At 40.6% G+C, this 22,329-nt stretch overlaps 1 protein-coding gene across 3 annotated transcripts in view; it reads left to right on the top strand.

Annotated features, from left to right (window-relative positions):
• Positions 1-22,329, top strand: part of CLYBL (citramalyl-CoA lyase) — a 168,253-nt gene that overhangs the window by 82,763 nt on the left and 63,161 nt on the right. For all 3 annotated transcript variants that reach the window (XM_061476314.1, XM_061476313.1, XM_061476315.1), the window contains exon 3: positions 6,522-6,711. In XM_061476314.1, the coding sequence (XP_061332298.1) occupies positions 6,522-6,711 (190 nt within the window). The remainder of the gene's footprint in view (positions 1-6,521; positions 6,712-22,329) is intronic.

Raw genomic sequence — 22,329 nt, 5'->3', positions numbered from 1 at the left:
ATTATGTATAGCAGCTGAAGGCAGATATTTTTCCTAAAATTGCTAGTCAGCAACTTTGGATTTAGTATCCAGTTTCCATTTAAAGCCTAAGTTGCTTTCTTCCACTCACATCTGCACTGTGATGTTTTTCACCAGAGGGGCTCTCCCTCTTTCCCCATTTGATTCGCCTCTCTATTTTTGGCTATAACGTGATGTGTCCTGATCGGTTGGAGCAAGCACTTGTGAAAGGTCACTTGGAAGCCCTCTTTTCATTTCTCCCCGCTACAGTTTTTCCAGCAGGCAACCGCTCCTGGGAGCGACCCCCTCCAATCTGTCCCTTTTGATATCCAAAGGAGGTTGTTACAGGGGTTAAATTTCTTAATTCGCTGATTTCTTGGGAGCACTTCTTTAGCCCACCGCACTCAGTCCCTGCAGCTGGGTGCAGGCTGCCTGTCTCCCTAAGGATACTGTGAAAGTGTTAGGGCTTATTCTTTCACCTTCCAACTTGAGGGATGGGGGGACGGATTTTACACCAGTTTGTCTCCCATCACCTTCAGGGGAGTTAAATCTCCACGTTACATCGGTACAAGATAGTATTAGTCTTATGGGGGGAAGTTTAAAATCAGACAAAGCCTTTTCCAGAGCGCTTTGACTGGTAAGGAAAGCTGCTTGTCAGAAGATCTCAAACCACGGGAGCTGGTGGCTTCTGCCTGCCCTGGCAAGGGGTTGGGTTTGGGGGTTCTTAATTAGTTTTCAGAGGGTCAGGGAAATGACCGTAGTGGGTCTGGAACAAAGGAAGAAATGAAAATGCAAAGCTGAGTGTTTGATATGTTGATAACGCCCCAGTTTTAATTTTAGCCTAATTGGATCAGGGTTAGTGGCAGTTGTTAGGTAAAGTACCTTCTCGAACTTCTGCCTTTATTCAAAAGTAAATATCGTAGCTCTTCACTTTTAGCATAAGTCTTTTTCCTTTTTTTTTTTTTTCCTTCTTTCCCCCAAAGAAGAACCACTCAGTTTACTTTGGATTTATTTCCACTGGGAAAGCGCAGAGATTTCAGGGGCCTGTATTCTGATGGTAAAGCTTGTGACGTGAGCTTTTGTTTTCCATGCGAGGAGGAAACATTAGCATTTTTTCACATGTTAACTTTTTAACAATTGCAGGGAATTTCTTTTTCCTTAAAAAACGCCGTTCTTTTCTTTTTCCTCCCCTTTTCTCTCTTCTTGATATTTTTATTTCCCTTTTATATGGAGACTTGTAGATTTTGTCACTTCAAACGTTAGCTGTTCCTCCTCTTTTCTTTCGCTTTACAATACACACTAGGAGATTTTTTTTTTTTTTTGCATATTCCTCCCCTTTCTCTGTGAGATATTGTAGTTGACCAAATTTAAAACACTACAGTATTTAGCATCCCCGCAGTGCCATTTTAAGTATTTGGACCTGGAAAATGCCCCAAGCAATAACTACCTGAATTGCTTTTAATTACACAATATAGCTGCATCATTTTACTTCAGATTCTTTTTGATTGATGCTGTAAGGCAATTGTAACCATGGATGATGGGATTAAGTGCCTCTTGAAGTGACTTTAGCTTCTTGTGGGAACAAAGGGAAAGAAGAGAACACTTAGTCCCTTTTTGAGTGAACAGCCTTTTTTCACTTGCTATATAAAGAAATACAATTAACAAACATTATCCCCAGAGGTGAATTGAAATGTACGTGCGGACAATAACCGCTCTTGACTGCAATTAGACATATATGATCTGAGGTATTTTGGCCATTCATTAGTGCTAATTGTTTGAGAAACAAGCCCACAGAACAAATGATTAAAATGTTAGTGCCATAACCAGGATTATTAGCATGTGTGATAAAATGCATGCGCCGCAGCTGTACCAATAAAACTCTGGTGAGTCGCTTTGATTCGACAAATGCTCAGCTCGGCTGAGAGCCCTTCCTATTTGCACAGGGCCTGCTGATATTTATAACAAACAACTTATATCTTCTTTTCTTAGTTAGAAAGAATTACTATGCAAATTGCAGGGTTTTGTAATTTCGAAGTAGTTTCCTTTGTCTTTGGTGGATTATTTGTGTGTGGTTGTGAGCTACTCCCTAGAAAATTCAACATAGGAAAACCATTGTATTTACTCTGGCTTGGGTTTTTTTGCTCATATTAGAGAAGTAATTTGTAGGAGATTTTGCTGCATTAGTTGGTTCATGTTCAGTGGTCTTGGTTCACTTCTGTCCTTCTGCCACAGCACCACAGATATCCAGGATTGTGGTTGGTATGCAGTTACATGCATACAGGTCAGAAATACACATTGTGGAAATTATCCATCTTTTTAAATGGTTTTAGTGAAATGCTGAAAAACGCTCTTTGAAAACACTTTGCCGGCACTGTGCCAAAGATTGTAGGAGAGATTTGGCCTATTAAGAAATGGATATTTTTCCATGCTTCAGGTAGATCGTGGTGTAGTGTCTCTTTCAGGGATGCTTTCATCTAGCAAATAAACAGGGAACAGAGGGACAGGCTAAAGTGCTGATCCTGAAAATCACTTGTGGGAGTACTTTACTTTGTGAGCTGTATGTTGTTGGCTCTGAAGAGACTGCACAGGTGTGTGCAGTTAAGTATATGTGTGAGTATGAGCAACGCTGGAATGTGAAAATGCAGTTTACAGCAGGGAAATGTGTATAATTTGGGGTAATTTCGCTGGTTGCAATCACACTGTATGGCTGCCATTGTGAAGTGCAATGTCTCTTAGTAATCAAAAAGGTTTTATTTTCTCCTTCCTGAGGATGAACTACTTGCTCTTGGGTGAAACAGTTCTCAGAGGATCACAAGTAACTTTAACTCGCCAGCTACTTTTGAGTATTTGATGAAGACTTCAGTAGAGTGTTATCTTTGCTGAAGAAATTTAGTTTCATTTCCAAGACCCAAGAGCATTCAGCATGCTGCTGGATGCTATGAATGAAAATATGCTGCTATAAAACAATTTAATGAGCATTACCCAATAGCCCAGTCCTTGTTTTAACTTACAGTGCTTAAAGGAAGAAACATTGTCTTAGCAAATTCTCTTGGCTTATGTCCATGTGTTTAGTTTAAAGCATAGTCAAGCTTAGTTTGAATCATTAAAATACTTGCAGTCAGGAAACATATGTAAGGTTTTCTTCCTTTTTACAGCATGCAGTTAACAATATAATTGAGATTGCAGTGCTGTGTAGGGTTTTTTGTCCTAAGAAAGTAACCACTGGGGATGTTTTTATTCTAACAAAATAACAGAAGTTGAGATAATCAGGATAGTGTTTCCTACCACAGTAGCTAACTGCTCATATGCATAGCACCCTGGGCCTTGCTGCTGTTTTAAAAAGGTTTATAAGCAAATGGATTTTTTAATAAATTCCCTTCTTCCTCTACATTTCATTTTGTTGTAGAACATAAAAGATGACTATGGAAGGAAAATGCAGAGTAAGAAAATTACTTTTTAGGAATATACATCAAAGTAATAGCATATGAAAACATTTACTGTAGTCATACCTAAGCATATGTGTTGAAAACTCTTATTTTACATGTACATTTCTAGAGATCTTTGTTTTGAAAGGAGATGAATGCTGTGTTGGTCCACTGACACCAGCTCCTCCTGTACAGCTTTGTTTCTGGCCATACCTCTTGAAAAAATTATTGCTTCTCCAATTTGCTAAAATGTTCCATAGGACTAACCAATTGACACATTAACAGTGTATTTTTATAATAACCTGTGTCCTGAGAAACCTGTGGTTTAGGCTCATGTGGCTACAATGTTGATTAGCTGAGGAGGAGATACCGATAATCAGCAGGTGATAGTATTTCTAACATTAAGCATATCAGATGTTGATATTTTAATGGATTAAATCTGCCATTTGTTTGGAGTCAGGTGGTCTGCTGGGAAAGCCATTGGTCTCCCATCTAAAGGAAAGTTCATAGACCTCAATGGTGACACCTAACTAAATCTGGCCTGGAGGTAACAACAGGTTTACCTACAAGATACTACATACCATTGTGCACGGTAAGCAGAGCTGCCTTTATAGGCCTTGCAGCAGTGAGAGGGAAGCCAGCTGGTCAAACATCCCTTGGTTCGACACCAGTCCAGAAGAAATCCTGGGAAATGTGTGATTGAAGATGCATCTCATCTCAGCACGCTCTGGATTATGGTATCAGCCACATCTGTCCCGTTTCTGGAGTTGGAGGATTGGTGAGAGGCAGTCATTAAGGGTGCTTCAGGGGCTGCTTGGCTCTAGGCTGGAGTTAACTATTAATGGCCTGAGCTCTTTGACTCCTTTGTGCCTTTGGGAACTACGGGGCTGAAGCCATCAGAGAAAGAGAATAGAAGCTAATCACTTTTGTCCTCTCATATATGTTCAGCGGAGGACTGCAGACTTCTTAACTGCCCTCTGTGTCACACTGAAACAAACCCCTCCTGTTTCCATTTGAGATAAACCACTCTTCCACCTCCTCCTTGCTCTCCCAAAGTGTACTACTGGAAGAAAATGGGATTAAGTGGATTTAACTAGCAGCCACTTGAGTTGCCATAAATTGTGTTACCATCCCCACTTCAACATGAAGCAGGGGACATGAAGTGGTTTGTGGAAAAGAGGCAAAGAGGGTACTTAAGAGAAACTTAGTGGATCCCAGTTGCATGTCTGCAGGTGTTGTCAGGACCTCCACCACCTACATCTGGAAGCTGTTGATGAAGAAGATTTATTAGCAAGGGTAGCACTAGCACTTGGAATAAAACAATGTGTCATTTCTTTTCAACAGCAAAGCCACCCCCTTTCTTAGGCTGAATTAAGCATTACTAGGCATATTACAAGGAAGAGTCTGGCAGTGGGGTTTTGTTTTCTTGTAAAGTAGGTCCACCCAAGACATGCAGAGACATAGCAGAGGAGGTGGTGGAATAGTTGTCCTTTTCAATTTAGTTTACTGAGATAAAATGTAATAAAAGCTTTCTTCATCTTTTCAATCTATGTCTTACATTCAGCTTTTAGGATGCACACTCTAGGGGAAGAGAAGGTTCTTCTATGGGGTTAGCTTAGAAAGGCAAGTACTGTAGTGGTCTGTCAGCCTCACACCATGTTGGCTGCAATTTAGATTGACTGAACTCGTTTCCAAGCATTTTGAGAGCGTTAGTCATGTTCACGTCAAAGAAAACCCATGTACGCATGTAGCCATACATCATCCACGTGTAGCAACTTGGGAAGCATTATTAAGAGGGGCACAGGAAAATGCATGGGTCCCTGACATGATGCGATAATGACATGTTCAGCATGGTGCTAGAAAAGCTTTGCATTACTCAAAGTGCTGAATAATATACATGATGCATAGTGGTGTTATATGGTAGGATTATTTTGTGGAATAAGTGATTTGTGCTCTGAGTAAGAAGGCAGATTGTATTATTTTGTCCTCATTTTTCACGTATGAATGGGCCTGGGGGGTACAGTATGAAACGGGGAGGAACAGGAGCAGGCAAGGGGATTTTTTTGGAGGGCCATGGAACACAGAGGCACCCTCTGCAATTTATTTCTCTGTGCTTATAATTATGGAGCAAAGCAAGCTCCCTACCACACTCAGGGCAGCCTCCCCTGGCGGTCCCACTGCCTCCAAGTGCACCAACCTGGCTCATGCCTAGGGTGGGTTAGATGGTCCCTCACCAGGAATACTGGCACAGGGTAGAGACCGCCACAAACCTGGCGCCTCCAGTCCATGTGGATGCCACCTACTCAAGCTGTGGGGCACCACAGGCTCACACCTGCACTGGAGCGTGGTGCACAAAGCATTTATAAGCTTTAAAAAGCCCCACAGTCAACAGCCTGCAGATGGGTTTCTAAACTCTGTTGATAGAAGTCTGTGCTGTGGATCTGGAGGTCTGCAGGCTTCTGAGAGGACATGTTTGGGTTAGTGAGGTTCCATATTACATGGGGTTTTCATTCCTGTTTCCCTTGTTTCCCCTTCCATCCATTTTGCTTATTTAAAATTTGCATGCAAATGTGTTTGTTGATATAACACCAAGGTTGCAAAATCAACTTTGTAAGCCCATGTTTGTTTTAACCAACACCCCTGCTTCATTCACAGCATGCCATCCAGCTCCTGGAACAAACACAGCAGATAGCAGCCTCCTCCCTAAAGCAGTCTTGATCTGTTCCCAGCACAGCCTCCATCCAATGGAGGAGTCCTATCACTAGGGGAAAAACCAGCCACCACCCTTCTGTACTTAGTACTTGCTCTAGTGCACAGAAGTGTGATTAAGGCTGCACAGATAACCTCAGCCCTGGTAGTTCTTCAGTTCTCAGTGTTTAAGTTTGCAAGTTCTGTTGAACATAGTAGTTTTGGAGTTTTATACTGTAATTAGCTGTAATACTGATACTTCCCTACTTTGATTTTTCCTAAAGAAGAAAGAATTGATAGATAACCCAAAACCAGCCGCTGTTTACGTAGGAGTTTCCCTTTTAAAATAAAAGTCAACTATTCTTTACAGCATTGTAGCCAAGAGTCTAATTTAAAAAATGTCTTTTGCAGGGTGGATTCTCCTCTGCCAGCTGGTGTTACTAAGCTTAGTTACCGCTTTGCATCATTTCACAAGTACGTTCCCAGGCGAGCTGTGCTGTACGTACCTGCGGATGATGAAAGGAAGATACAAAAAATCCCATCACTAAACGTAGATTGTGCGGTGCTGGACTGTGAAGATGGTGTGGCTCTGAACAGAAAGGTAATCAAAAATTATCTGTGTGATATAATCAGTGTTGAAGGGCACTTACGGAAAAACATTGCCTTTGCCTTGGGAAACCGACAACCAGAGAGACACGGTTAAATCTTAAGATCTACAAAGTAACGTAAGACTGGTAGGCTTTGTGAAGGTGCTGGGAAAATCTGCTTGTCCAGGACTGAAAGACATTCCATGTAAGTAAACGAGGAGGGAGTTTTGAAGGAGTACAGAGCTGGGTGTAAGCTTTCATCACAGAAGAGTGGGAGACGTTGTTACTGCTGCATGTTTCTTAGGGAAGAGGAAGAAATGGTCCGAGAGAAGAGAAGCAGGAAAGGAAGAGTTAGTTCAGAATCACCAGGTGAGGGGTTTGCTGCTGAAATGAAATAATCTTCTGATTGTGAGCAAAACAGCGTGAGTTTGGGTTTGAGTCTTGGGGTGTTTAGAAAGATTTTCTTCCTGAGCTTTCTGGAAGAAATGCTGTTAGAGATGTCTCTGAAGGAAAGAGAAGTTAGAACCTGAGTGTACCAGGGTTTGAAGAGCAGTTTAGGTTGAAGGAGCTGCAAGAAAGCAGGGAGATAGACGTGAGATATGTCAAGTACCAGTGCTGAGTTTTCACTGACATTGACCTCTGAAAGAAGAGAAAATGATGTGGCATGCATTCAGGTTTGCTTGCAAGCAAATTTTTTAAGTATATGAAAATAACCATTTTAAAATGTTTCACATCTGAGAATCACTTAGGTTAAAAAAGACCTTTAAGATCATCGAGTCTAACCATAAACCTAACACTGCCAAGTCCACCAGCTTAAACAAGGTACGGGAGAAACTGGTATAAATGTTTCCTAGTGAAAACTGTGTCTGAACAGGAACATAAGCTTGTATCACATTATTTTCATATGTGTCAGTTTTCCTATCCACGTTACAGTGCTTCAAACTACAGCAACCAGTGTTTAGATTTCAATATGAATGTGTTGTCCAGGAAGTCATGAAAATAGGCTTGAAATTTTTACCATGTCATCTCACAAATGTGGATTATTCTGTTCTGTTTCTTGGGAATTAATGCTTTCTAGAAGGACTTTCTTGGACAGTGCTCTCTTTAACCTTCAGCCCTTTACAGGTATATTGGAATGAAGAAAGTTTTCAGAGTTTGCGTATATGTATTTTAGTTCTGAAAAGTGACAATAGCATTTCTGGATGTTCATGTATACTGCTGAAGACAGTTGGAAAATGTTTTCCTGCTGCTAAAATTCTACGTGAAAGACTAAGATTATATCTGCTGTCACAGCAAATTATTATTGTTTAGGTTATATTTGGGAGGCTGCTGCTGTAAGATGACACAGAACACAATTGCGTATAAAACTCTAGTACTTTTAGGTACAGCTTAATTATGTCAAACAATTTATAGCAGAAGCATCTATTTGTAACAGAGGATGACAGCAAGGCTAAATTTTATGATCAAGTGACAAAGTTGATAGTAATTTCTAACAGGAGGGAGCCCAGGCAGGGCCACCAATGTGATCATGGCACGGAGGAGAGGCTGAGGAGCCGAGTTTGTTCATCCTGGAGAGGAGACAGTGGAGGGGGCCTTGGTGAAGGTTTTGCTGACTGGAGACTAGGAAAAAAAGTCCTTCCCGTGCAAGTGGTCAGACACTGGAAGAGGTTGTCCAGAGCTGTGGTGCATCCTCCCTCCATGGGGGTATTCCAGCCTTGGCTAGGTGAGGCCCTGATCTGATCAACCTGGTGTGGAGTGATAGTTATCCCTGCTTCGAGGAGACAGATGGACAAGGTGGTTTCCTGAGACTGTGTGATTGCATGATATAGTACCAAAGTGTAATTCAAAGTGACTGGAAGACTGAATTAATTTTTATATCTGCCACAGATGCTCAGGAAGACTTTGAGTCTTAGGTTCTATGAATATGAAGCTGAAATTTTTATTGCTCTCACAGCTTAATTTAATGGTGTTTAGGAGTTGTTTTGAGACCTGTGCCCTTGATTTTCAAACTGAGGAAAAAAAAAGAAAACACTGGGAAACACAGCAACACTGAGCTTGCCCTTCAATCATTACTCTAAAACAAGTAGTACTGATGAATTTGACTGGTTTATATCACTAAAATTTATACTTCTGGATTTTCTTGAAAGTACTGCAGAAATGTTTGGTTTAGGGAAAATCAGGACCTGGTTGAAGGTTCAGTGCCTTGAGTCAAACTCACCTGTCTGCAGAAGGCCTTCACTTGCATCAAGTCCAAGCAGCAAGTTTGAAACGTGTCAACAAGTTTATTTTAACAAGATGCTCTGTGTTTTGTATCAAGATTAAGTTAGATTTGGAGAGATCAAGAATCTGGAATATTGGCAGCTCCATTTGGTTGCTCATTTAGAGGGAAAAAAGGAAGATGAGCCTCTTATGACTGAAACTGATTACATTTGCAAAGCTGCATTTGCTTTTGTAGCTGTTTTTGAAGCTGCAGTTATAAATTAAAAATCTTTATTGTCTGAACAATGTTTTCTCTCAATGAAATTTCGGAAGATACTGTCGTCCCACAATTACGGTTTGTAATGGCTCACAGAGAGCACCAGAACAGGGGAGACCATACCCATACTCCAAACTGCATATCATTTTGGTGCCCACATTTCTTAGCTTCAAGAGCTACAGCACTGGCTATGATTTCAGGTATCATTCAGGTATCATCTCTGGACTTCCCTTTTTTTTCAATCATTTTTCTAGTTAATATTTCAACTAAATCAGGAAAAAAAAAATACCCTTGCATCAAGAAGTTCACAAGGAGAAAATTTCTCAGCAAATTTTCTGAGGGAAACCGATGGGAAGAAACACTTAAAAAGCAAAGTAAGCTGAATGCTAGCCTGCAAGTAGGGTGAGAGCTGATACTAGTGTAAGAGTAGGACACATGGGGCCTTTTCAACCCCTCTGGGATGAGACAGAGCTGTAGGAAGCCTTTAGAAATTCAGAATAGGAATTCAGATAGGAAGATATCCCAGTATTGCTGAAAACTTGAGCCATCTTTTACAAAGCTAGCATTAGTCTTGCTGAACATACCCTGCTAGTCATATGCAGGATATGTTCATAGACTGCAAATCCTGGTTGAAGCTCCATACACTGTTTTTAGAGGTTCAAATGCATGGTGTCACATGGTGTGGGCTGCCAGCTGCCTTTCCAGGTGTCCAACTCTGTAAGACATTGGGAATTTCTACAACAGAAATTTAGGTTTTGGTTGGAGGGAGAATTGAATACTACTAAAGGGAAATTACTTTCCCTGAACAGGTGAAGGTAGGAGCAATTCCCCACTGATGTACATGTAAAGTTTCTCCAGTGTTGCTGTACATTTTAAAGAAATTACTTAGAATGTCTCACTTGGTGATATTTTTAAGTGAACAGTTGAAGTAGGAATTCTAAAAGTATAAAACTCAAAATATTAAACTAGAAATAAACTATAAAACAAGAAATAGCTGATATGTTTCCAACGCATCACACACTAGAGAATTTTTGTGAAATCCTGCAAAATACCCTGTGCCTATTTTCACAGGAAAAGGCCTGAATATCCATTCATTTTAATTGTAAAAAAGAAAAAGGTAAAAAATACGGCTGCACCAACACACTTGAGCATGTAAGCCAGAAAGCTGAATCACATGTTATACCACTGAGAGCTCTCTGTATAAAAGCTGAGCTGTCTGAAGATACCTTGAGGGCTCTCAGCAAAGCCAGCACTCCCTGGTGTAGCTTTCTCTGTTGAGTTGCATCAGTTACTGTACCTCCATGTCAGGTGAACCTACTACCAGATGGGAAAGTCTCCTCCTGTTGGATTACAGATTTCTATGCCAGTGCTTTCATTTTCCAAGGGCAGAGTGGGCTGAGATTTCACAGTTGGTTCCCAATGGTCTTGTAAGGTTACTACCCTCACAAGAGAGCTTTCTAGAGCAGCATTTTTTCCAGCAGTATCGTGTCTTCAGTGCTGCTGTTCTTCAGAGCATCCAGGTGTTAGCTGCTAGGTCAGCCTAGCAAGAGACCAGATTTGAGCTGCTACTGCAGTGTTTATGCCTCTTTCTGAGTCTTTGACAAGAGTTTTAGAGCATTCTAATGCTTCCAAACCACTGCTATTAGTGGCTTTCTCTTCACTGAGGTCATTAGGTTGATTTTTGATAATTGGGATATACACTGCCTTTCTCTGTAGCTGTCTTTAGTGTGCCATCAGGCCAGGCAGGGCACAGTCCCTTCTGCCAAGGATGACCTGTGAAAATTATCTCAGGCAAATTTTGAAGGGTTTAGGTTTCAGCCTTTTCTTTCCATGGGGAATGCCAGTGTTATAATTAAGAATCAAAATAAAACCCCATGTTGCCCCCCTCATGTTTTTTGTATCAGAGGTGTAAAAGCAATCCCTTGGAGTGTACATATGGCTGGGAAACATCTGTGAACCTTTGACACAAAACACTTAAAAATAGGAAATCTTATTGTTGTTCCTGTGAAACTAAATAGGTCTCATTCATCCAGCAAAAGTTATTCAGGACAGCACTGTAAAATTATGTAGGACCAATTAGCGTTTAAGTTCCTAAGCCTTTTTTGGTGCGAACCATGGTTGTATCACTTTGTCTCTTCTAGAAATAAGTTGTTCTCTCCTCCAGCACTCGAGCAAGAGAAGCTGGGGAAGAGGAGCCTCAGCTCTGTACTTTCCTCACATCCCTTCCTCAGGAGGGGAAACAGCAGCTCCTGAGCCTCTTCTGTTCTCCCTGCTCCCCTCAGCAGAGAGGACAAGTTCAGTTGGGCTAAGAGGATGGATAGGGAAGGACCTATTTTGCTTATCTGCAGCATGGCCCGTTAGGGTCATAGTATAAATTTGTTCCTACTTAATGTCTTGTAGCCACTTAAAAGATCATTGCTGTGCTGTTCCAAAAAAAAAAAAAAAAAAAATCAATTAATTCTTTTGAATTGTCTGTTTTTAAAAATAGGATTAAAGCCTGACCACTTTTCAAACTGTTCCATTGTGAATAGCGCATACATAAGAGATGACTCTGCGTTCATTACAGTTAAGAGCAGATCATCCGCATACATGCTGATTTTATGGAGATTTCTCCCTATGAGAATGCCTTCTCCATCTCTCTAGTGATCTGATCCTGGGGTCAGAACAAACAGCATGCCGGCAAGAGAGCATCCTTGCCTAGCATTTTTCCCCTAATCTGAGACCTTCTGACCTTTTTATTCCTAATCACTGATTAGAAGAGGCTCTTGCATATAAAGTAACACTTCAACTAAATTTGGGGGTGGAGATAGATACATAAAATGGGTCAGCATGCTATAGAAAAAAAATCCTTTCCCTACTGAAATGCATTTCCTTACTGATCTTACTAAAATTGAAGGCTTTTACAGTATCAGTGGAAAAAGGCTGCAGTTGGCTTCCATAAACCTCTAGCTGTTTCAATTAAAATCAACAGTTTTCCTGTGTTATGTGATGATAATCTTTTTTTTTTTTTTTTTCTTAATAAAGCCAAGTTGGTTAGGATTTATCAATGCCACAGGTATTTCTCTAGGCACATAGTGAGAATGTTAGCTAGTACTTCACAGGCACGGTTGCATGAAACATTGATAACTAGGTTATTTTACCAGGTCTTTGCTTTATTTATAATAAATTAGTACTGTACCTAATTGTATTCCTCCTACAGGGAGAAGGCTTGCTGATAAAGTGTGTAGAGAATGATTAAATGTACACAGGCACATAGTAGGGTGACTTCTCTTCAAAAGATGCACAAAATTAAAATGGGAGTGCTGCTTTCCCCAGTGGCTTACCATTATTAAAAGTCTCAGTAGCATGGGAAATTCTTCTGTAAGAACTGGGGAGTCCAGAAGTCTCTCTGGTTTATTGTAGGGAAGCTGAACTGTACAGTGAAACTCTGCAAGGCCTTTTTGATCCTTGAAGAGTTCTGATGAATATACATTTTTATGAAAGTTGTAAAGTGTTTTCATTTCCTTATTAATCCCACCATGGTCCTGGAAGAATCTACCACTCCTGAGTGGTAACTGTGACAATAACAGGTTTTGCTCCTATTGTTTTACTCTACAAGCCAATCTTCCTACTTACTGAAAGATTTGAGGATTCATAAGGACAATTGCAATATTCAGCAATTTTCTTCTTAATGAGCTCAGCAATGCATGTGTCTCTTCGAGCAGAGCCTTTGAATTGCAGTGATTTCTTTTCCACTGATCCAGATGTATCCAATTAAGTTTGACTTGGACATATTCTGATGTCACTATTACTGCTGACAGAACAGTGTCTAGAAACTTAGGGAAAATGTCTTGGCTCAGTTTTAACAGGGATTTCAGGTAGGAATACATGAATAGACCTGGGAAAATGTTTTAAAACATACAGTTAATGTTTGTATGGACTCGGAATTCACAGCACTTCAACTCTTCATGTGTAGTCCGCTGTCCACAGGCACATCAGCCCACCTGGGCACTGAAGAGTAATTGCAGGACTAGAAGTCGTGCTGCTACACATTTCTGGACCAGTTTTCAGTATTTCATCTGGTTTTGTAGCAAGAAAGACCTGGCTGCACAGACATTGAGCATCTAGCACGTAGTTTGAAGGGAGCAGTTGAGTTTCAAGGGAGATAAAAAAAACCAAGCCAATACAAGAAGTTCAGAGTACATGTGTAGCTTAGAAACACTGTTGGATCAAATTTGGGCAGACTTTTGTTTGTATGCAGAACCATGTGTTGGATTATGTTGTCAGAGCTACAGTGGTACTGGGGATAAGAAAAAACATAAAGGTACTGCCTAGATTACCATCACAGTGGTTCTCGGCACTCAACACAATTTGCTCCAGGTCTCCTTTGCGTTTTTGTTGGCCATGAGCAGGCAGAGAAATATGTTTGTATGTCCAAGTTTCTATTGCAATTAATCTTAAAACCTAGCCTTGAACCTAAGTCTCCGCTGTGCTTGTAACCAGTAACCCACCCTACTTATTCTCCCACATTGCAAGGGCCACATTTTGAAAACAGGCCAAGCACAAGGAAACCCACAGACCCCATTAACAGGGACATGAATGAGAAAGTGCTGGACACACATAGAATACAGCACTTGCACTCTTTTTGATAAACTTTTCTAAAAGGTATCTCTACAGCCACAGTCAAGGTAGTGGTCTAGTGGACCTTTGGTTTGGTTTAGGTAAGATAGATAGGTAAGGGAAGGTGGAAATGCATGGTACTTTTCCCAGTGCATTGGTGCTCTGAAAGCTGGACCTGTCCCGGGATGGTGAGAAGTCAGGGAAACCTAAGAGATACTTAGAAGATTATGGGCAAAATCTGTGGTTTATTTTACCAAACTATTTAAACATCACCTGCTTACCAGGGGGTTAGTAGTAGTTACAGGTAGCAAAACAGGGAAGCATTGGGATACTGCGTAAGAGAAAAGAATTTCTGATGTCAGATGGAGGAACAGAATAGCCCTGTAAATGGAAGTTGCAGATGAGGGTGAGTATGTGTGTGGTCAGGGCTATGTTTGGGAACCTTGGCAGGTGTCAGCTGAAAGCATTATATTTAACATCTGTACCTTTGGTTTCACGTATTACTCTTCTGGAGACAAGAGAAAAGGATCCTAGCATGGATTGGTGGAAATTAAACCACCAATACCTATGTGCAAGGCTTGTTTCCTTCCACTGTGGGCTCCTGTTAGCTGCTGTTAGCAGGAGCCCACAGTACTTAACAATGCTGCAGATTCTGCAGCCCTTATTGAGATGACATTTCAGAATGAAGGAAGGACATTTGTGTGTAAATGAGTAGTTCAGGATTAAGCCCTTCAGGAGTTTAAGCTCCTTTCTCCTATATATACTACATATATTGAAGGCGTGTGTGCTGTGCTAGTTGCAGGACATACCATTCCCAAAGTAAGCACAGAACCATCTAAACCCAGTCTTCTATTTCCACCATGCCATGATGTTCTTTGAATTTAGAGTGGAGTAATTTATCTCTGTTCAACAGAAGACAAAGTACATGGATTATGATTGCCTGAACCGCTGGGTTTTACATACTCTGTAAATTGCTTTCTTCTCTGAATAGTGAAAAGACTATATGTTAAGAAGTGCTTTATACACCAAAAGAATACACTTTCATGTAATAGGCCGGTACCCAAAATAGTTACAAAACCACATCTCTGGCGTAGTGAAACTGGAGAGCATCCAGAGCCATGAATTCATTGTGCACTCACATCCCAGAGTAGACCACAATTCGTAACTCTTGTAATTTTTCTAGTCCCTGTAAAAGCCATAAAAACAGGGACAGAGTATTAGAAACTGCATGCATTTGTTTACTCACATCTAAAACTGCATAGCTTTGCTATGCCTGGAGCAGGCTCCAGGGGCACAAAAGCTCTTAATGTTCCCCAGGTTATGCATTGCCATGACCAGAGTTTGGGCTTCCAATCAAGGAATTATTTTGCAAAGATGGAAAAAATGAGCCTTTTTTTTCTTTTTTTTTTTTTTCCTTTTTTTTTATTTTGTCATTTTGGGTAAGTCAAAACATTTAGCTACATATGAAAGTTACTGTTTTGGTAGTGGGGTTTATGTATATATGCAGCATGTGCAGGTTTTAGCACATCTAAATGCATTGACAGAAGTATATTCATAGACTCATAGAAAGTTTTGGTTTGGAAAGGACCTTAAAGCTCATCTGGTTCCAATCCCTTGCCATGGGCAGGAACACCTTCCACTAGACCAGACTGCTCAGAGCCCCATCCAGCCTGGCCTTGAACAGTTCCAGGGATGGGGCAGCCACAGCTTCTCTGTGCCAGTGTCTCACCACCCTTATAGTGAAGAGCTTCTTCCTAATATCTAATCTAAGTCTATTCTCTTACAATTTAAAGCCATTCCTCCTTGTCCTGTTGTATGTCTGACTCCAAAAACAAATGCACACATCTACAAATGCAGCCTATTACAGATTCGGACGTTGATGTAAGCTGATCTGCTGAGGTTGCCCATCTTTTCTTTTGGCTACAACTATCATGATGGAGACGATGATCTGTCTTCTTGTTTCTCATTAAGAAAATGGATAAGCTGACTGTGGAGTCTGATTATCACTTTGCATCTTCTCTGAAAGAATAAATAAAATCTTAGTGTTTTCTGAGCCTGACTACAATTTCTAGCTTTAAAGTAGCTTGGTTGCTCTGAGATTGCTGTTTCAACCCCTGAATAGCGACATAACATCGTGCTGTCTACTGTGGATCCTTGTAATAGCTCTTTTTGCTATCCTTTTTTCACTGAAGTGCATTAGGGCTACCCTCTCCCGAACAATGTACTTGCCAGTTATTTCAAGTTTGGGAGAAAAGAATTATAAATGTTTTTCTTCATTTCTGATCACTGAGCACCAGAAGACGATAAATCCTTGTGTTGTTCCTCATTTGGGAGTAAATGGTTGTAAAGATCCTGGCTGTTCGTTTTATGATGATAATAAACCATGGCTTGCTCATTCTTTCCTCCTTACTTGTTACAGTCTTTTACTAGATTGCCTCAAAATATCTGTGCTTGTGCCAGGCTTGAGACAACTTCATCTTCTAAGGTTTCACAATACAATTGAGCGTTAAAAAGGGGCATGTTGAACAAATTGGTATTTTCTTCTTTGGTTACGTTTTAAACTTTGATTCCACACAGACCAAATCTTCTACTTGTTAACCAATTATTTTTAAATAGAATAATTATAGATCATAATTTATTATGCATTTTCTTGAGAAAAAGGGCAAATTAATACATGTAAACATGGGTGAATCTATTTAAATAAACTGTCCACAAAATCCTTACAATATGTAAACAACATTTGTTGTGCCTTGGAGATAGCATATGATTGGACTCACGAGACCCTGTTTATCCTGCTGAACAGTTTCTTTTATAACTTCAAAGGGAATTCTGTATATTTATGGCAATAGCAGGGTGTTAAGTGTAGCTAGACAGAAATTATACCTCAGCTATTTAGTTAATGCCAATAGGGATTAAATTAGATTTTATAGCTGTTAGTGGAAGTCTGTTTTGTACCTAACAAGTGGGATTTTTAAATCCTGGAAAGCATAATCCTATTATAAAACTGGCAGCTGAATTAACATTATCTAGCAAGCAAGTCTTCACGGATTAACATTTTTTGACATTAACAATGAAAAACTAATGCTACAGGCATATTAGATGCTATTCCCAAAAGTAGGAAAAAAAGGGAAGTGAATATAGGACAAGATAAATGGCACAAATACTGCAGGAAGGAAAAATGGAGTGAAATATGCATGAGATGAAATCTGGGAGTGGCTATGATCTGCCACAAGTACAAAAGAAATATTCCGGGCATAAAAAGGCTCCACAATTGGTAATTCATATATTAGCCCACACGTTGATTTATATGTGCCTTGTGAGTAATTCACAGTTATCCAACATGAGTATGGGATAGCCACAAATGCCTTCTCCTGTCCCTAGATCGGAGGGCTTCATATTCCAGCTAGATGCTGCAGGAGCCAAGGGCTGGCAGCACTGCAGAAGAAACACTTGTTTCTTTACTGAACAGGCCCATAAAACCATTCCACAAAGACCCTGATGAAGTTCTCCTTATTTATCTTGAAGGACAGTTATGGGACAGCTGCTGTAGGCAGTGGTACAGGAGATGAGTGGGTCACTGAACTTGCTTTCTTGCAATATCTTATTCTAGGCATTGATAATCTAAATAACTGTAAGTGTACATACCATGTCATATTTAAATTAAAAAATTTTTGTCTCCATCACAGTTAGAGAGCAAACCGTTTATTACTTAAGCTTGTGAAGTGTGTATCTCATAAAAATTATTTTAACAGCTCCGTGTTTAGAATCTCAGCCCTATTCATAGCTGCAACATTGAAATAGCAGTAGTATTTTGTTGTGTGGAGGGTTAAGAGGAATCCACTTGATAAACTGATCAGTCACAAAAACATGCTAAACAAATTCTTCCATATTTTGCAATATCCTATTCGGTGTTGACCCAATACAGATTTTATTACAACAGTGTCTGCTGGCTGCCATCTTGTTGCACAGATTTCTTCCTTCTTATCAAATAAAGAATTTCATTAATTACTAATGAAGCTAAACTGAAACAATTTGTTCTAACTTTGCCTTCCAACCTCCCAGTCTCTTGGTTTGAGTGAAGCAGAACTAGATCTGAGTCACTGTCAGACTGGGGTTTTGTTATCAGAGATTTAATTGTGGCTTTGCAAACCTAATACATGGCTTCACGGTTGATTCTTGGTTTGGTCCTTTTGAAGTGCTGCATTTTTCCTCCCTACTCCTACTTTAACCATTATTACTTACTAGCTTACATTCTTACTGAGCATCTTTTCTACCAGAGCATGTGTGTGTAGCAATCATTGCTGTGGTTAAATCCATTACCAAAGGTGTGGCAGTGACTGCCTTAAGAGTTTTATTAAATCATGGATGTGTAGCATAGACTCTACCTTGCACAGTATATAACAACATCTAAACTGTGGAAAGAGTGTGAAATTTTTAAGTTTCCAAATTGCTCTCCTCTGAAGTTAGTACCATTGGCACCATTATGTCAGTGGGAAAACTCACACCATTTGGCATCAACAGGACCAAGATTTATCCCCTGTCGCGTGTGTGTTGCACCAGCAATACTGAACGCTACTGGGAATTGTAAATAGTTGCTTTTGTTGTGGCTCTTTTTCAAATATCTGTCCTCCAAATGCTTTTTTTAATTGTTATTTTTATGTCTGTACAAGTATGAACAGTCCATAAGCCTAGTATTTTGAAGCATGTAAGTATCTTTTACCCATCACCACAGCCCTTTGAGGTGCTGGGCACCTTTGGAGAAATGGGGGTACAATGTGCTTCATATCACAAAGGGCACGAATTTGATGTCTCCCAGAAGTGGATGTTTCTGTAACCAGTTGTAGAGAGTGTCCATAGATGTCTCTGATCTCCCTAATTTCTATTCAGAATTTTCTAATAATTTAATATAAATGTTATTTTCAGCAAATGAAATGGATTTTGTTGTCCATGCCCACTTACAGAAGGAACAGCAGAAACTTCTAACACTCACCTATAAAACGTTATTCTGTGTATTGTATTCTTATTAATGGCTTCTATTGATTTTCTCTTTTTAGTCAAAGTTTCTGAGTATCCATCAGCATTTTTTTAACAGCAGATGCCGGAACATCTTCCCAGTCTTCTTGTAAGTCTGTGAGCCCCCTCTGATCTTTTTTCATTTCTGGTCCCCAAAACTGGATATTTCAACTGCTCTCTTATAAATGCAATATAAACCAGTGCAATTGCTTCCTATTTTATTATATATGGTATTCCTGATAATATATTTCCAGAATTGGCTTTGTCTTTTTTGTAATAACACTACATTGGTGGCACTCATTCACTTCAACCTTAGTGCATTTTCAGCTTTGTTTCTGCTTCTTATGTCTCTATCTCATATATAGTATAGTTCTATCTTTTTCATTTTTTACTGTCTATCCAGTCTGAGAATGTGTTTGCACCTCCCTCCAAACTACAGGTTGCTGAAAATACCAAAACTCTAATCTCTCTTGCACTAACCAAGTTGCTAATGAAAATACTGAAATTATGCCCTCTTACCCTCTGAGAGGGATGCTCAGTTGAATACTGGCTGTTAGTTTTAGAGGGTAGGTTTCCACATTAGCGCATTTCCTTTGAGGTCATTATGAGCAGCAGTGTTAAAAGCTTTCTCACATCTTGACTGCCCTCCACAGTTTCTCAACACCTCTCCTGAAGTAGGTGGCCAAAGCTACAGATTACACTCTAGGTGCAGCTTCACCACTGCAGAGTAAAAGGGGAAAATAACCTCCCTAGTGTTCTGACCATACTCCTCCTAATCTAGTTCAGTGTGCAGTTTGCCTTGTTTGCAGTGAGAGCACACTGTTCCCTTGCTGTCCCTCATTCAGGTTGTCATCCACCAAAGCCCCAAGCCCCTTTCAGCAGCTGTAGCCTGTCACCTCTGGCCAGGCACACATGTGGAGTTATCCTGCCCCTGCTGTACAACTTCATGCTTCTCCTTGATGAACTCTGGGCCTCCTGTTATCTCAGTCTTCAAGTTTCTCATGGTGCCTCTGGACTACAGCTCATATCCCTGTAGTTTGGTGTCATTGGAAGATTTGCTGAGGGTTCATTCTGTGTCGTCACTGAAGTTCACATGGCAGATGCTGTATAAAACTGGCCCCAGTATCAAAGCCTCGGGTTCTCTACTTGTTACCAACCGTCAACTAGGCAGACCTTCAAAATCAGCTGTCCAGCCAGTTTTCAACCCATCTAATAGTCAGTTCTTCTAGCCTATATTTTCTCAGCTTCCAGATGAACATGCTATGCCCTCTGAAGTCAGGGTGTATTACATCTGCTCCTCTCTTTGTCCATGTACCTAATCATTTTGTCATAAAAAGCCATCAAATTGATCAGGCAGAGATGTCCTTCTGTCTCCAACCCCCCCATACTTATCCATCTTCTTCCCTCACTTCATTGTCTGTGGTTATTGTGATATCTTGATTGCAACCTGGTTTGTCCTCTTTTCCTCTTTACCTAGTTAGAATCAGTAGACCTAACAAACAAGATTCATACTTCATCATAGAGCTTCACAGTGTCATGTATTTTGAAATGTCCTTAGCACTGGAGTAAACTATACTTTCTGAGCATTACAATTTTAGTTGCTTTGAGTTGAATTCAGACACCCGCATCCAAGAATGTGATTCCTAATTCAGACACCCGCATCCAAGAATGTGATTCCTAGCCACACTGCTAATCTCTGCCTGTGCTCTTCAGTGCTTGAAAGTCTGCTTTTGTGCATACTCGGACATGTTTCTGTCCTCTTCTGGCAGCTTGTCTCTCTCATGCCTAGGCTATCAGAAATGTATTTTCTGTCTAAGGCCCGTGAGCAGATGGGATCAAAATTTGCCTATCAGGCTCTGACAGGAGACACATACAAAGCACAGAAGCCATGGTCTTTTTATTTAAAAATGGGTACAATAAGAAAGAAGAAATAATGGTTGTGTCCATGGTGGCATGAGTAACAGGCTCACTGTGAGCTGATGGATCAGGGTCAGAGGGGAAGCCAGAATGGGGAAATGTCATGGTAGTGCTTGATCAAGGAGAGACTGTGGACAAAGATTTCTTTACACTGAAAGAAGTATCTCAGATTCTTTCTGACTCTCATGGAGGGTTTTAACCATGCCAGTATCTACTGAGAGGATGGTGTGATGGGTTGCAAGCAGTACAGATATCTGGAGTGCATGGAAGTCAATTTTTTTGATGCAAGTGCTGAACAAGCTAACTAGGTGTCATAGTTTAAAGATGCTTTGCTGGACTCCTGAATGAAAATGAACTGTCAGTCAATAGCAGCCTTGACTGCAGGAGCTGTCAGATGCTGGATTTCACAATCCTGAAGGCAGTGAGGAAGGCAAGGACACAAGACTTCAGCTGGTAGGCAGGACTGATTGCATGTTAGGCTGCCCCTGAAGGTAAGGGAGCTCATAAGTGCTAGTCAGACTTCAGTGACAACCTGCACAAAATGCAAAAATATCATCTGAAGGGCAGGAGAACAGGCAGGCAGGAGGCCAGCTTGCTGAACAGGAAACTCTTGATTTAACTCAAACACAAAAAGGAACCATACTGGAAATAGATGCAGAAATGAACTGTCAAGGAGGAACAGAGAAATACTACCTGGGCATGTAAGGGCAGAGTGAGGAAGGTCAAAACCTGGAGTCAAAACTGGTGAGGGACCTGGGGCAACCACAAAGTTTTCAACACCTTTATCAGCAGCATAAGAAAGACCAGGGAAAATGGGTCTACTACTGAGTGGTGGCCTCTGCTTGCAGAACATCAATAAGGCCAAGATGTTCAATACTTTCTTTGCCTCAGGCTTTACAGTCAGAGTCTGCTCTCAAGCCCCTGGTTATCCCTAGTGGTTAGACAACTTGCCCAGGAAGCCAGGAGCAGTGGTCTATTTGTCCTTAGCTGAAGTAACAACAGCACCCTGCTTGCTAACTAAAACTCTGATACACTGTCTGTATGCACACATCTCTGTGGTAGAGACATCCTCCACCTTGATTTAAATAAGTAGATATTAACTGGGCCAGAGACTGAATCTAGGCCTGAAGCTGACTTTCTAGCTCAGTGATTAGGGCATGAACCTAAGAGAAGAGAGACCTGGATTTCTGTCTGTGCTCCAGGGACAGCATATACATTTTAGCCTATGGGTTTTTTCAGACATCACAGTGCATGTGTCCCTGTGTGGTTCTAGTCCTAGTTTACTAACCTAATCAAGAAATCAGATCCTCGACAGGATTCGTGAAACTGGTACCAGCAAAGGTACCACTGTACTACCAGGGAAATCTTCGTTTATGCTTTTTCTTAACAGCCCGCCACCTCCATGAGCAGCTCTTTTTGTTTAAAACCTTGAAACAATTCATGTAGTTTCTACTGCTTTTCTAGTTGTAAGTGGAAAATTATATATTTTACTTGTAACTGCTGACAGCTATTTTGCCCCTCCCGCTGTACTCTTCCTTCACCTGTTGCGGTTTGAAAAACAGTTCAAGGCAGTTCCTCCTTTTATTGGAGGTGCCTGGAGACAGACTGTAAGGGTCAGGACAAGAAA

This window comes from Pezoporus flaviventris, unplaced genomic scaffold (assembly GCF_033815535.1).
Source record: "Pezoporus flaviventris isolate CSIRO_AGI_PZ_B2104156 unplaced genomic scaffold, CSIRO_AGI_Pfla_v1 ptg000095l, whole genome shotgun sequence".
Classification (NCBI taxonomy): Eukaryota; Metazoa; Chordata; class Aves; order Psittaciformes; family Psittacidae; genus Pezoporus; species Pezoporus flaviventris.
Note: the sequence above shows the minus strand (reverse complement) of the source record. Positions and strands in the feature narration are given on the sequence as shown.